Raw genomic sequence first — 13,627 nt, 5'->3', positions numbered from 1 at the left:
AAAAAAAAAGATCAATGGTCATACAAATAAATAATGGAGGAAATTACAGAGAAAATATTTGATTCAGATACAGCTAGAAAATTTGCATAGTTTGTCACCAACCAAAAGATGATTCCACAGAGTGGATAATTTAATCAAAGGTGAAAGTTAAATTGATTTCATTGCATTATGTGATACATATTCTTACTACTTACTCATTACAAATCCTGTGATGTAGGAACCTGCAGATCCAAAAACTCCATATAGGAATCTTATTACTAGGAATGTATAGTATTCAGGTATAAATGCCACTCCAACACCAAGAAGAAGCTGCATTACTGCTGAGAGGTAAAATATAGTCTTTCGTCCAAACCTAAGAAAAGTGTCAAAGAAGATTAGGAAATATACAACAAAAAAGTGTTTCCTATCTATACAATTTATGTGATCTGTTAAACACATTATACATATTTACAAACTAAAAACTGGATTTTTCAAGTTACATTGCAAAATTGCAAGTGTTTTCAGGGAGTACACTAAAATCTATCATCATACTAAAATTACAGATGGAATTTATACAATACTTGCCCCGGTTAACATTCAGATGTATAAATTAACATTATTTTTATACAGGGTGATTCAAAAATTGAATGAGCTGATACAGGTGACAAACTACAACAACTTTGGAATATAAATATCTGTCTCTTCAAGGAGACTACTCATAGAAAAGCAGAAGCACTGAGTTGTCAATAGGCACATTTGTAGCAAGCAGCTCAGAGGAAGGTGGCCACTTGGTGAGATTGTCAGTTAGTTACGTGGGAGGGAGGATTGGCAGGTATAGCAGCTAGCCATGTAATGCAGGATTGTAGGTGTTGGTAGAGAGCGGCACATACTGAAGATGATGTGGGAACATTAATTGAGAGGGTATGACAAGACAGGGGAAGAGGAAACAGTTGGGAGGAGGGTGCAGAGACAGTGGGTTACTACAGGCTAAGGCCAATATTAATATTGGAGTGGAGGATGTGTTACAAGGATAACTCACACCTGCATACTTCAGGGAAGCTGGTGGTGGAGGGGAAGATCCAGATGGCTCAGGTTGTGAAGCAATCATTAAAATTGAGCATGTCGTACATATTGTGACAGCAGGTGGTCAACTTGGTTCTTGGCAACAGTTTGGCATTATGGTGGACAGATGGTTGATAGTCATACCAAGATAAAAAAACTGTGCAGTGTGTAATGGTACTTGAGTTACATAACCATTACGGCACCTCACCTCAACCTCTCGATACCAGCAATATTCTACTGTGTTTCTGTAAAACAGTTAACATATTTCTGTGACAACATTCAGATTTGATTTAATTAATGTAGAGGTACTTTGATACATCGATATGTATATATTGCAATGATATTATTCTTATGTGTATTCTTTCTTTTGTCACTATGATCTTTGACGTACTTGTAACTCTGATGTTTGGGCACGTAAGCAGTTATTAGAGTGTCAAGCTTTGGTCATCCTGTTAAAAAGACGCAAATTGTAGTCAGTTTATGAAATGCTGGTATTGGGTCAATCATTAAAATTGAGCATGTCGTACATATTGTGACAGCAGGTGGTCAACTTGGTTCTTGGCAACAGTTTGGCATTATGGTGGACAGATGGTTGATAGTCATACCAAGATAAAAAAAACTGTGCAGTGTGTAATGGTACTTGAGTTACATAACCATTACAGCACCTCACCTCAACCTCTTGATACCAGCAATATTCTACTGTGTTTCTGTAAAGTAGTTAACATATTTCTGTGACAACATTCAGATTTGATTTAATTAATGTAGAGGTACTTCGATACATCGATATGTATATATTGCAATGATATCATTCTTATGTGTATTCTTTCTTTTGTCACTATGATCTTTGACGTACTTGTAACTCTGATGTTTGGGCATGTAAGCGGTTATTAGAGTGTCAAGCTTTGGTCATCATGTTAAAAAGACGTAAATTGTAGTCAGTTTATGAAATGTGAACTTTAACAGTGAGGAAGATAGTTTCAAGTATGTTTTATATTGTGAAGTGATGTTTTGGAATGATTTACGTGATATTGCAACAAAAGTAATAAAAAAGAAGTGTTAACTTAAATTCGGAGTGCTGATTACTTTTTTACATCACCATTGTCCTAACTTGCAAAAGTTTAATCTTCAAGAATGGTTTACGAAACACATCTATAAAACTTTTGAATATCACAAAATAACACCTAGGCCTCTTTGCATCTGAGCTAGGAATCATCACTACCCAGATTTTCGATGATTGAGCCATGAGTTCACATCGAGACCAGTGTGGTAAACACGAAAAGATGAGTGCCTAGTTTATCCATTATTTCAAGAAATGACGTTATTAACTGTGCTATAATGACACCTGCCACATAATATAACTCTGTTGGTGCCCAAAAATGCAATATTTAGCAGCGTGAGCAACAACACAATCATAATTAATTTTTTACCTTTGTTGTGGTAGGGTTGTTAGAAGTGTTTGTAGTGGAGCTGGTATTGGGTATGGCTGCTTTCAAGGTGGCATGGCCTTTGTGGTGTTAGATAAGCTGTGACAGGACTGGAGTAGGAGGTGCAGGTCTTGCACCATGGTCTGCCACAGGAATATGATCCATGAAGCAAGGAGTTGGGAGTGCGAGTGGCTTAGGAATGGACAAGGACGATGTGTAGGTTGGATGGGTGACTGAACACCATTTTAGGAGGGCTGAGAAGGATCTTCAGTGGAATGTCCCTCATTTTTTGGCATAATGAGAGGTAATCAATGCTCTGGCAAATGACATGGTTCAGTTGTTCCAGTTGAAGATGATACTGGGTAATGAGGAAGTGTTCTCTTGTAGCTGACACTTGGCGGTGGTGGAAGGATTGAGGACATATGAGGATATGACATGGGAAATCTGTATGTGGACTAGGTTTGAGGGATTTGGGAAGGCCTCTGTGATGATGTCAGAATACTGTGCAAGGGAGTTCTCATCCCTGCAGATACGTTGTCCATGGGTGGCTAGGCTGTATAGGAAGGATTATTTGGTGTACAAAGGATGGCAAGTGTCAAAATACAGGTGCTGTTGGTGTTTAGTAGGTTTCATGTGCACATACGTGTTGCTGGAACCATCTGAGAAATGGAGGTTGATGTCAAGAAAGGTGTTGTGTTGGGTAGAGGAGGATCAGGTGAAGAGGATGGGAGAGAAGGTGTTGAGGTTGTAAAGGAATGAGGATTGTTGTAGTTTGGCCCTGAGTCCAGATCATGAAGATAACATCAATGAACCTAAACCGGACTAGGGGTTGAGAGTTTTGGGAGGCTAGAAAGGTTTTCTCTAGATAGCTTATAAATATTTTGGCATAGGAGGGTGATATGTGGGTGTCCATGGGTGTGCCATGGATTTGTTTGAACACCTTCCCTTCAAAGGGAAGGTAATTGAGACTCAGGATGAAGTTGGTAAGGTGTATAAGGAATGAGGTGGTGGGTATGGAGTCTGAATGACATTGGAGAGATAGAGTTTGATGGCAGCAAGGCCATGGGCATGAGGGATATTGGTGTATATTCAGTGTCGTCAACAGTGACAAGTGTTAATTCAGGAGGTAAAGAGGTGATGGAAGTGATTAGTATCTTTGCTGAGGGAGGCTAGTTTCTGGGGAATTGGTTGAGGTGTTGGTCAACAGGAGTGGAACGTCTTCCCATGGGAGCACAACAGCCAACTACAAGTGGGTGTCCAGGAACATTGGGTTTGTAGATTTTGGAGAGAATATAGAAGGTGAATGTGGGGGTTGTTGTTGGGATTAAGAGAGAGATGGACTTGCAGGAAAGGTTCTGGGAAGGGTGCATGGGTTTTCAGTAGGGAGTGGAGGATATGTTGAAGGTATGTGATGGGATATTGTAGATGAAGGAGTCAGACTGTTGGTGGAGGCCTGTCAGGTAGCCACTGCAACTCATCATGACAGTGGTGGATACTTTGTCTGCAGGGAGGATGATTAGGTCAGGATCCGTTTTTGGGTTGTTTATGGCTGTCCTTTCTTCTACAGATAGCTTAGTGTTCTTGAGAAGGAATCTGAGGAAGGATGGTGAGGCCAAGTTGGATGTAGGGAATTTCTAGAAGGTGACAAGGGAGTGGTTTGGTGGGAGGTGAGGGGGGGGAGGGAGGAGGGGGACTGTTATGATTCGATGGTGGTATGAACTGAGACTGACAAAGTTCAGTGTTGGGATGAGATTGACTTTGAATGGAGGCATTGGCAGCAAAGAAGTGTTTCCAGTAGGGATTGGGAGAAGGAGAGTAGGCCTTTGAAGAGTACAACATCATTAAACTTGTGTGTGGAACTGAAGGTGAGGCCTTTGGATAGCACTGATATTTCTTTGGCAGAAGGGTTAACAACAGTGTTTTGAGTTTGTCTAGTTTCTAGGTTTTATGGGGTGCTTGGAGGGAGTTTTCAAGGATCTGATGAACTGCAGAGGTCAGCTAGATAGAATCTGGGTGCTATGAGGAGTCAATGAGGAGTTTCACTGTGAGTAGGATAAGTGTTGATGGATATTGGTTTTCCAAGGTGGGAGTAAGGTGTCCACAGGTTAGACAATTGATAGAGATTGTGTCTGGGAAGTTCTTCCAGGTGTTGGAGTGCAAAGGTTTCTATTTCTGAGATGCTTAGTAAGTAGTAAGGATAGCACAGCAGCAGTATCTTGTTGAGGGAGTAGATTTAGTTTTGAGATGTGTAGGCCTATGACATGGAGAGGCATTTCTGCAGTGGAGTTGGTGGGATATGAAACTGTGAATATCACTGTGAAAGGAATGGTGGGATCCAGAGAAGGAAATTTTTACTGTTAGGCTATTGGGGTTTTTCATAATTTAGACAGGATTTAAGACTCAAGATGTGGGACTGAGTTTTAGCCAGGGACAGGGATACTTTCCTGAACTGGTGCAGAAAAATGGAGCAGGGGTTGATTGGAATATGGACGGTGCTGGGAAATGGGAAATGATGCAGGAAATGGGTGAGTGGAAGTGTTGGGTAGTTATAAGGGAACTGGATGATATAGTGTAAGATCATGGAGTAAAAAGGACAGAAGAAGTTGTGCCAGGAGCAATAGGATGGATTTGTGGCATGTGGATATTTGATTACATGCTGGAAAGAAGGAAAGACATGAAATTCTGACAGGAGCAATGACTGAGGAGGGATGAGTGGATTTGATGGTTAAATGTGGTGGTCAGTCACTGGAAAGTGTTGTAGCTGTGATCTGGGAGACGGGATGTATGTAGAACAGCGTGTGGCGCAGTCGTAACAATAGCAACCATTGCTACACGGTGTCACAAAAGTCACATGTCACCAGGTTGGTCACCACCAGTGAAGGGTGTGCATAACATAGATGAGTGGGAAAATTTAGGAAGAAATATGGATAAACAATGCAACATAGCAAAGAGGATTTAGATTTTGAATAGTAACAAAGCAGGGCTCACATGATGTTTGGGGGGAAGAGAGCTATTAGATAGTGTAGATGTTGCAGGAAAGTTCTCATAGGTAAAATAATCATAAGGGTGGGAAAGAGAATCAGTTCTGTCAATAATACTAAAATATACATTATTATTGAAAATTGGAGGTGTACTGTTTCAGTTTTGATTGGCACAGTTATGAAGGCATCAATATTAATCACTTGTTTAACGCATGACAAAATAACTGCTCCAATAATAGTTTTATCTTACTGTTATCAAATAAAAACTTTCATTTTTGCAACTGAAATTCTAAAAATTGTTACTGATATATTAGGACCACTGTGGCAATATTTAATACACCCATACACTTGACAATTAGAATGAATAATTAGGTCACTAATTGTAAGACAAAATATTTTGTTAGCTATTCATAATTAGAATTAATTGTAGTCATAATATTAAAACAGTAAATCTGTATTTCATAATTCTAAATTAAATAGCAAAAAGCAGAAATTACATTTACACTATTCTTATTTTTATTCACATTACGTGGATTATCATCATTTCTTGGATTTCAACAAAAATGAGTTGTTATACAATCAGCCACCTTAATAACAGTTACAGTGGTATTAACAAATGTTACACTATATGGTTATATATTAATTTGATTTCTGCCCTTATTATATCATATGCAGAAAGTTTATGATCAATAAACATTAAAACTCTGTAATCCAGTTTTAACCTACCAATAATAGTTATAATTTCAACACTAGAAGTGATGTCAAGACTGACTTTAATCACTCTATGTTAAGGACTTATTTGCAGCAAAGTAATAATCCTAAAAACAATAATTAAAAGGCCAATCTTTTAAGTCTTAGTGGAAATTTACACCTCAAGAATTGCAGTATAGAATCACACTTGAATATAAAATATATTTCATGGCAAGAGAGAAATATTTTCCAGAAGTAACGTTACAACACAAGACCAAATACATAAGCTATCTTGCTTAAAAAATAATTCTTCTCAAGAATGTATAAGGAGATCAGTACTTCATTTTTTTTAATTATAGCCTGGGCAGAAATAGTCAGAATATCAGTAAGAGTATTTACTGAGGCCAAACTAGATCATTTTATATCTATAACTGGGGCTTATCAAACATATAATGTACTGTAATTACTACAGCTCAGACATTAATAATGTTCTTTATAGTAGGTGGGTTTGTTAAGTGTTTTTCAGCATTAATAATCAGGCACCAGATATTGAACTTCTACAAAAAAAAAAAAAAAAAAAAAAAAAAAACCACAATGTTTTTAAATTTTCCAATACCATTAGCAATTTTCTTAAATCTTCTATAACAGACAATGGTGCTGGTAAAGAATGAAACGTTTCTCCACCACTGGCAAGTGCTATTGGTCATGAAGAAATACTAAAAGCCATTATAATTTCTTAATTAGATTTTCCAAGTGTTTCGTCGATTTTAGGTGCAATTAACTTTATTGGAACAGTAACTAAGACATACTCAAAAGTATGATGACTGATCAAATACCATTATTTGCTTTATCAGTATCTATTACATCCCTTCATCTTCTAACATTACCTATACTAGAATGCTATGTAATAATATTATTAACTGACCAAAACTTAAACACATCTTTCTTTGAACTGGTAGGAGTTAGTGATTCCCGTTCTACAAACATTTGTTTCGATTTTTTTGGTTATGTAGAAGCTTGTACATTAATTTTATCAGGGTTTTATGTTACTTCACATACTGTTTGACAAGAAAGTGGAAAATATTTAGTACATCAGGAATAAACTATTCTATTTTATCAACTGGATTTATAAAATTAATTGTATGAGCATATCACATATATTTGAAGAACTCTGGGACCTGAAGCCAAAATTTCTTTGAATATTCATTTCATAGGGAAATGTTTAAAATTCATTCATCACATTTTATTGTCATCCCATGAGAAATTAAAGTATTAAGACGATAAACAACACTTACAGGTATAGTATATAATAAATAATAACTGATAGTCTAGTATCTTTTGGAGAATACATTTATTTTATTATTGTTTGTTATTCATGTAAGTGGATCATCATACAATAATTTTCCATTTAGTAATTTTGCCTACTGTGCACTTTGTGTTTGGGGTTGTTGAAAAGGCAGAATATACTTACTAACCTCTATTTAGGTTGATTTTACAGTTAATTCATAGTTAATGTGTTATAATCATTACTGTATTAATTGAAGAAATTAAATGTCAGTCATCTTCTATGATATCTATCTTCTCCAGGAAAAAATAATTTTTTTGGTGAATTTTCTTGTTATTTAAATTTTGAAATTAATCATTGCAACCTGTTCGTTCTTTAGGGGATAAATTCTAATAATTTATTAAGTACTGAATATAACAGTATGCTTTAAAGCAGCTATCTTCCTCTATTATATTGCATTTCGTTATTTATTATTCTAATTTTATTATTATTTTAGGTTTTCATTAATAATAATGAAATTAAAATATTGATCTTGTTTATAAAAATTAGTCAATTTATTGTAATAAGTAGGCAAATATGATTTTCAGCTGTTTACCAAAATTGTTCCTCTGCTCAATGGCTGAGATTAGAGGGACAGTATCTTCACCATTCAAAGGTAGCATAATCATTATTCTCTTAATTAGGAGCAGAATTAGTGATCTGATGAGAAATCAGTTGTTCCGTATTAACCATCTTAGTTAAAAGGCTTAAATTTTTTTTTAGGAACAGAAGGCCATACAGAGCTTGACAATTCACTTTGTATGTATTTTTATATTTACAGGTAATATTTTGTCGGGGTTATGTAGAGGACAAATAAACTCTTTATTATTACATTATTAATTTTTCTTTGTTTTGCTTCAAAAATAGCGATCATAAGTTTATTACTTAATGAGTAACAGCACAACAGTTTTAATGTAAGAGCTGATACTGCTACAGGCTGTGTTGCATGCAGTGTAGCATAGTGATTGGTGTCACTAGCTTGTGTGCTGGGGTTTGCCAGTTCAGACCCACTCATCTGCAGTTATGTGTTTTTTAGTATTTTACTTATGTGGAAGGTTCTTGAAATATCTTATGTTTTGTAATGTTTGTATGCTCTGGAATATTCGTTTGTATGAACACCAGCATTCTGAAATATCTGATGTTTGTATAAATAGCTGCACTCGCCACCGTGGGGGTCAGTTCTGTTCTGACTTTGCGTTGGTGTAAGTAATAAACGTACTTGCTGTGCTAAGTGTTTAAATTCTTTAGCTACGTTGCCTTCGGATTTAGCCTTGATTGTGGTTTAGACGTGCCACTGGTTGGTGGAGACGTTGGGAGCTCCATAACATCTATATCACTATGGCTTCAATTAGACAATGGAAGAGCCGTCGCCTAGACGGACAGAAACCGAATTATAAGCATTGTATCGTTCTTAAGATGCTTACATTCAGGAAAGAGATGGACTCCAAAACAGCAGAAAGTCAGTTGCACATCAGGCATCCATCAGATGTTTGCGGAGACACTGGTTAGGAACGGACAAAAATGGCTGAAAGTATTCGATCAAGTCGACAAATACAACAGGTGGGATGACACAAGGTGTTTTGCAAATGTTTACTTCTCCTTGGATGGCACAGGCCATTAGTGGTTAGGAAAAACGTAGAGGCTCAACAGCTGGTAAAAGTTCCAGGACAAATGGAAGAAAACGTTAGGTGACGATCAGCAGCAAGTACACTTACAGGAAGAAAAACCGAAGAACAGGGACCAACATCATGGGGAAGCGATACAGTGGTACACACAGAATGTTTCAGCCTTACGCCAAACCGAGCGAGGTGGCGCAGTGGTTAGCACACTGGACTCACATTCGGGAGGACGACGGTTCAATCCCGTCTCCGGCCATCCTGATTTAGGTTTTCCGTGATTTCCCTAAATCGCTTCAGGCAAATGCCGGGATGGTTCCTTCGAAAGGACACGGCCGATTTCCTTCTCCATCCTTCCCTCACCCGGGCTTGCGCTCCGTCTCTAATGACCTCGTTGTCGACGGGACGTTAAACACTAATATCCTCCTCCTTACGCCACATCGCGAATCCTGACATGATAGAAACTGACAACATCTCACACTTGATGAAATGAGCTGCAGAAGACATGTACCGAACTCTTCTGGTAAGTATGTCACAAGAGAGGAATTCATCATGTGGCACCAGGGAATTGAGGAAATGTAACACAAACGAGGTGGACGAAAAAGATATGACCGTCTGCCGAATGTGGCCACTATGGCAGTAGTGGAAGACCACCATGGGCTCGCCCCTTTCATACACCAATTCGTAAGATAAGAAATACAGCAGCGTATGGCATCCTGGAATGTCAGATGATCACGCAAGGTATAAGAGCCATGAATGTCGACCTCATAAAGCAGGAGGTAATAGAGAATGTTGAAGAAGAGATGTATCCGCCATTAGTGTCAATCTCCGTCGTCAGCAATGGGTGCCCATGCGATAGTTGGTAGGGGGGGAAGACTAGATCTGGGGTTGTGGAGTATTTTTAATATTTAGAAAGACGAATGGCAACTTGTTACTACACTCCTGGAAATTGAAATAAGAACACCGTGAATTCATTGTCCCAGGAAGGGGAAACTTTATTGACACATTCCTGGGGTCAGATACATCACATGATCACACTGACAGAACCACAGGCACATAGACACAGGCAACAGAGCATGCACAATGTCGGCACTAGTACAGTGTATATCCACCTTTCGCAGCAATGCAGGCTGCTATTCTCCCATGGAGACGATCGTAGAGATGCTGGATGTAGTCCTGTGGAACGGCTTGCCATGCCATTTCCACCTGGCGCCTCAGTTGGACCAGCGTTCGTGCTGGACGTGCAGACCGCGTGAGACGACGCTTCATCCAGTCCCAAACATGCTCAATGGGGGACAGATCCGGAGATCTTGCTGGCCAGGGTAGTTGACTTACACCTTCTAGAGCACGTTGGGTGGCACGGGATACATGCGGACGTGCATTGTCCTGTTGGAACAGCAAGTTCCCTTGCCGGTCTAGGAATGGTAGAACGATGGGTTCGATGACGGTTTGGATGTACCGTGCACTATTCAGTGTCCCCTCGACGATCACCAGTGGTGTACGGCCAGTGTAGGAGATCGCTCCCCACACCATGATGCCGGGTGTTGGCCCTGTGTGCCTCGGTCGTATGCAGTCCTGATTGTGGCGCTCACCTGCACGGCGCCAAACACGCATACGACCATCATTGGCACCAAGGCAGAAGCGACTCTCATCGCTGAAGACGACACGTCTCCATTCGTCCCTCCATTCACGCCTGTCGCGACACCACTGGAGGCGGGCTGCACGATGTTGGGGCGTGAGCGGAAGTCGGCCTAACAGTGTGCGGGACCGTAGCCCAGCTTCATGGAGACGGTTGCGAATGGTCCTCGCCGATACCCCAGGAGCAACAGTGTCCCTAATTTGCTGGGAAGTGGCGGTGCGGTCCCCTACGGCACTGCGTAGGATCCTACGGTCTTGGCGTGCATCCGTGCGTCGCTGCGGTCCGGTCCCAGGTCGACGGGCACGTGCACCTTCCGCCGACCACTGGCGACAACATCGATGTACTGTGGAGACCTCACGCCCCACGTGTTGAGCAATTCGGCGGTACGTCCACCCGGCCTCCCGCATGCCCACTATACGCCCTCGCTCAAAGTCCGTCAGCTGCACATACGGTTCACGTCCACGCTGTCGCGGCATGCTACCAGTGTTAAAGACTGCGATGGAGCTCCGTATGCCACGGCAAACTGGCTGACACTGACGGCGGCGGTGCACAAATGCTGCGCAGCTAGCGCCATTCGACGGCCAACACCGCGGTTCCTGGTGCGTCCGCTGTGCCGTGCCTGTGATCATTGCTTGTACAGCCCTCTCGCAGTGTCCGGAGCAAGTATGGTGGGTCTGACACACCGGTGTCAATGTGTTCTTTTTTCCATTTCCAGGAGTGTAACTATAGAAAAGTTCCAGTTCTGCTCCTGTTAAAAACCTACGTAAAACCGACTTTTAAATCATTTTATTGAGAGAGAAACACCTTACTACACTATGTTTTTTTAGCTAGGAACTGGAGGGTGAAGGAAGTGACTGCCTCTTGACCCCCGACGTAGGCGACCTCGTCACCAGAACGCGTAAGGAAGAATGGACTCAGCGTAATTGCACTTACGTTGCAGCCATCTAACGACAACCCAGCACTCCAACAACACACGTAAAATCAACTCCTATGTCAAGCAGAAGGCTCCACAGAAGAACAGACATTTGGAAGACAGAGGACAACACCCCAGCGTGTTTCCACATTGGACGACCTGCACACATTGAATGTACTGCGAAGAAAGAAGGCGAGTTTTTGAAGACTACTACGCAGCCAGACCTAGTAGATAGTGTCGGAAGTTCCATGCGGCTTTTCGCGGATGATGCTGTAGTATACAGAGGAGTTGCAGCATTAGAAAATTGCAGCGAAATGCAGGAAGATCTGCAGCGGATAGGGACTTGGTGCAGGGAGTGGCAACTGACCCTTAACATAGACAAATGTAATGTATTGCGAATATATAGAAAGAAGGATCCCTTATTGTATGATTATATGATAGCGGAACAAACACTGGTAGCAGTTACTTCTGTGAAATATCTGGGAGTATGCATGCGGAACGATTTGAAGTGGAATGATCATATAAAATTAATTGTTGGTAAGGCGGGTGCCAGGTTAAGATTCATTGGGAGAGTCCTTAGAAAATGTAGTCCATCAACAAAGGAGGTGGCTTACAAAACACTCGTTCGACCTATACTTGAGTATTGCTCATCAGTGTGGGATCCGTACCAGATCGGGTTGACGGAGGAGATAGAAAATATCCAAAGAAGAGCGGCGCATTTCGTCACAGGGTTATTTGGTAAGCGTGATAGCGTTACGGAGGTGTTCAGCAAACTCAAGTGGCAGACTCTGCAAGAGAGGCACTCTGCATCGCGGTGTAGCTTGCTGTCCAAGTTTCGAGAGGGTGCGTTTCTGGATGAGGTATCGAATATATTGCTTCCCCCTACTTATACCTCCCGAGGAGATCACGAATATAAAATTAGAGGGTTTCGAGCGCGCACGGAGGCTTTCCGGTAGTCGTTCTTCCCGCGAACCATACGTGACTGGAACAGGAAAGGAAGGTAATGACAGTGGCACGTAAAGTGCCCTCCGCCACACACCGTTGGGAAGCCCATCGCTATACAGTGGAAGAGATAGCTCTTCAACACGCCACAGCCGCTCCCTGTCGCGATTCAGAGGTACTAGCTGCTCGCCTAGCTAACTGACTTCAGGAAAATTAAGTAAGGCGACCATCTATAGAAGTGGGGTTTTCGTAGACGAAAATCCTGCATAGATGACAGTCACCAAGATATCAGAAAATCTCACTGACGTCATCATCGATGGCCAATCTCTCCGGTCACTAGCTCACTGAGGGATATCCCTTTCTGTAATGCCGGACGCTTATCGCTGTCAACTAAAGAATACCATGTTCTGTGATATGAAATAGCTTGCGGTGAAAGTTACAAACTATACATACATCCAGCAAACAGGGACGTGTATTGCAAGAATAACTACCAATGGCTGAACACAGCCACTCGAATTTGTTATTTTATCAGAATGTAATCATAGGGTTATTCTCAGATTGTGCTTGGTTCGAAATGGTTCAAATGGCTCTGAGCACTATGGGACTTAACATCTGTGGTCATCAGTCCCCTAGAACTTAGAACTACTTAAACCTAACTAACCTAAGGACATCACACACATCCATGCCCGAGGCAGGATTCGAACCTGCGACCGTAGCAGTCCCGCGGTTCCGGACTGAGCGCCTAGAACCATTAGACCACCGCGGCCGGCGTCAGATTGTGCTTGTTGCCAGCGTCACAAACTGTCATAGGCTATGGAAGATCAGAGCTCCAGACTGGCAAAGCTATTCCAACAGGTACACAAAACAAATATTGCTCTGGGCGGTTGTTTGTCACTGAAGAAATTGTTATTCCACTGTCATCAACGAGACGAGCTCCAGTCGTCAATCGAGATGCACAGTTAAATTGTGAAGCTTTTGTCGATTGCAAAGAGATATTCAGGCTCACAAAAGAAGTCTTCATGACAGCGACCATCATAATCACTGGCGATGGTCAAGG

At 41.1% G+C, this 13,627-nt stretch overlaps 1 protein-coding gene across 3 annotated transcripts in view; it reads right to left on the bottom strand.

Moving 5' to 3' along the window:
- The window catches only part of LOC126183422 (organic cation transporter protein), a 674,060-nt gene that overhangs the window by 44,524 nt on the left and 615,909 nt on the right, over positions 1–13,627 (bottom strand). For all 3 annotated transcript variants that reach the window (XM_049925375.1, XM_049925374.1, XM_049925376.1), the window contains exon 5: positions 195–352. In XM_049925375.1, the coding sequence (XP_049781332.1) occupies positions 195–352 (158 nt within the window). The remainder of the gene's footprint in view (positions 1–194; positions 353–13,627) is intronic.

This window comes from Schistocerca cancellata, chromosome 4 (genome assembly GCF_023864275.1).
Source record: "Schistocerca cancellata isolate TAMUIC-IGC-003103 chromosome 4, iqSchCanc2.1, whole genome shotgun sequence".
NCBI classification, from domain to species: domain Eukaryota; kingdom Metazoa; phylum Arthropoda; class Insecta; order Orthoptera; family Acrididae; genus Schistocerca; species Schistocerca cancellata.
The sequence above is the reverse complement of the archived record's forward strand: the minus strand, read 5'-3'. Positions and strand labels throughout refer to the sequence as shown.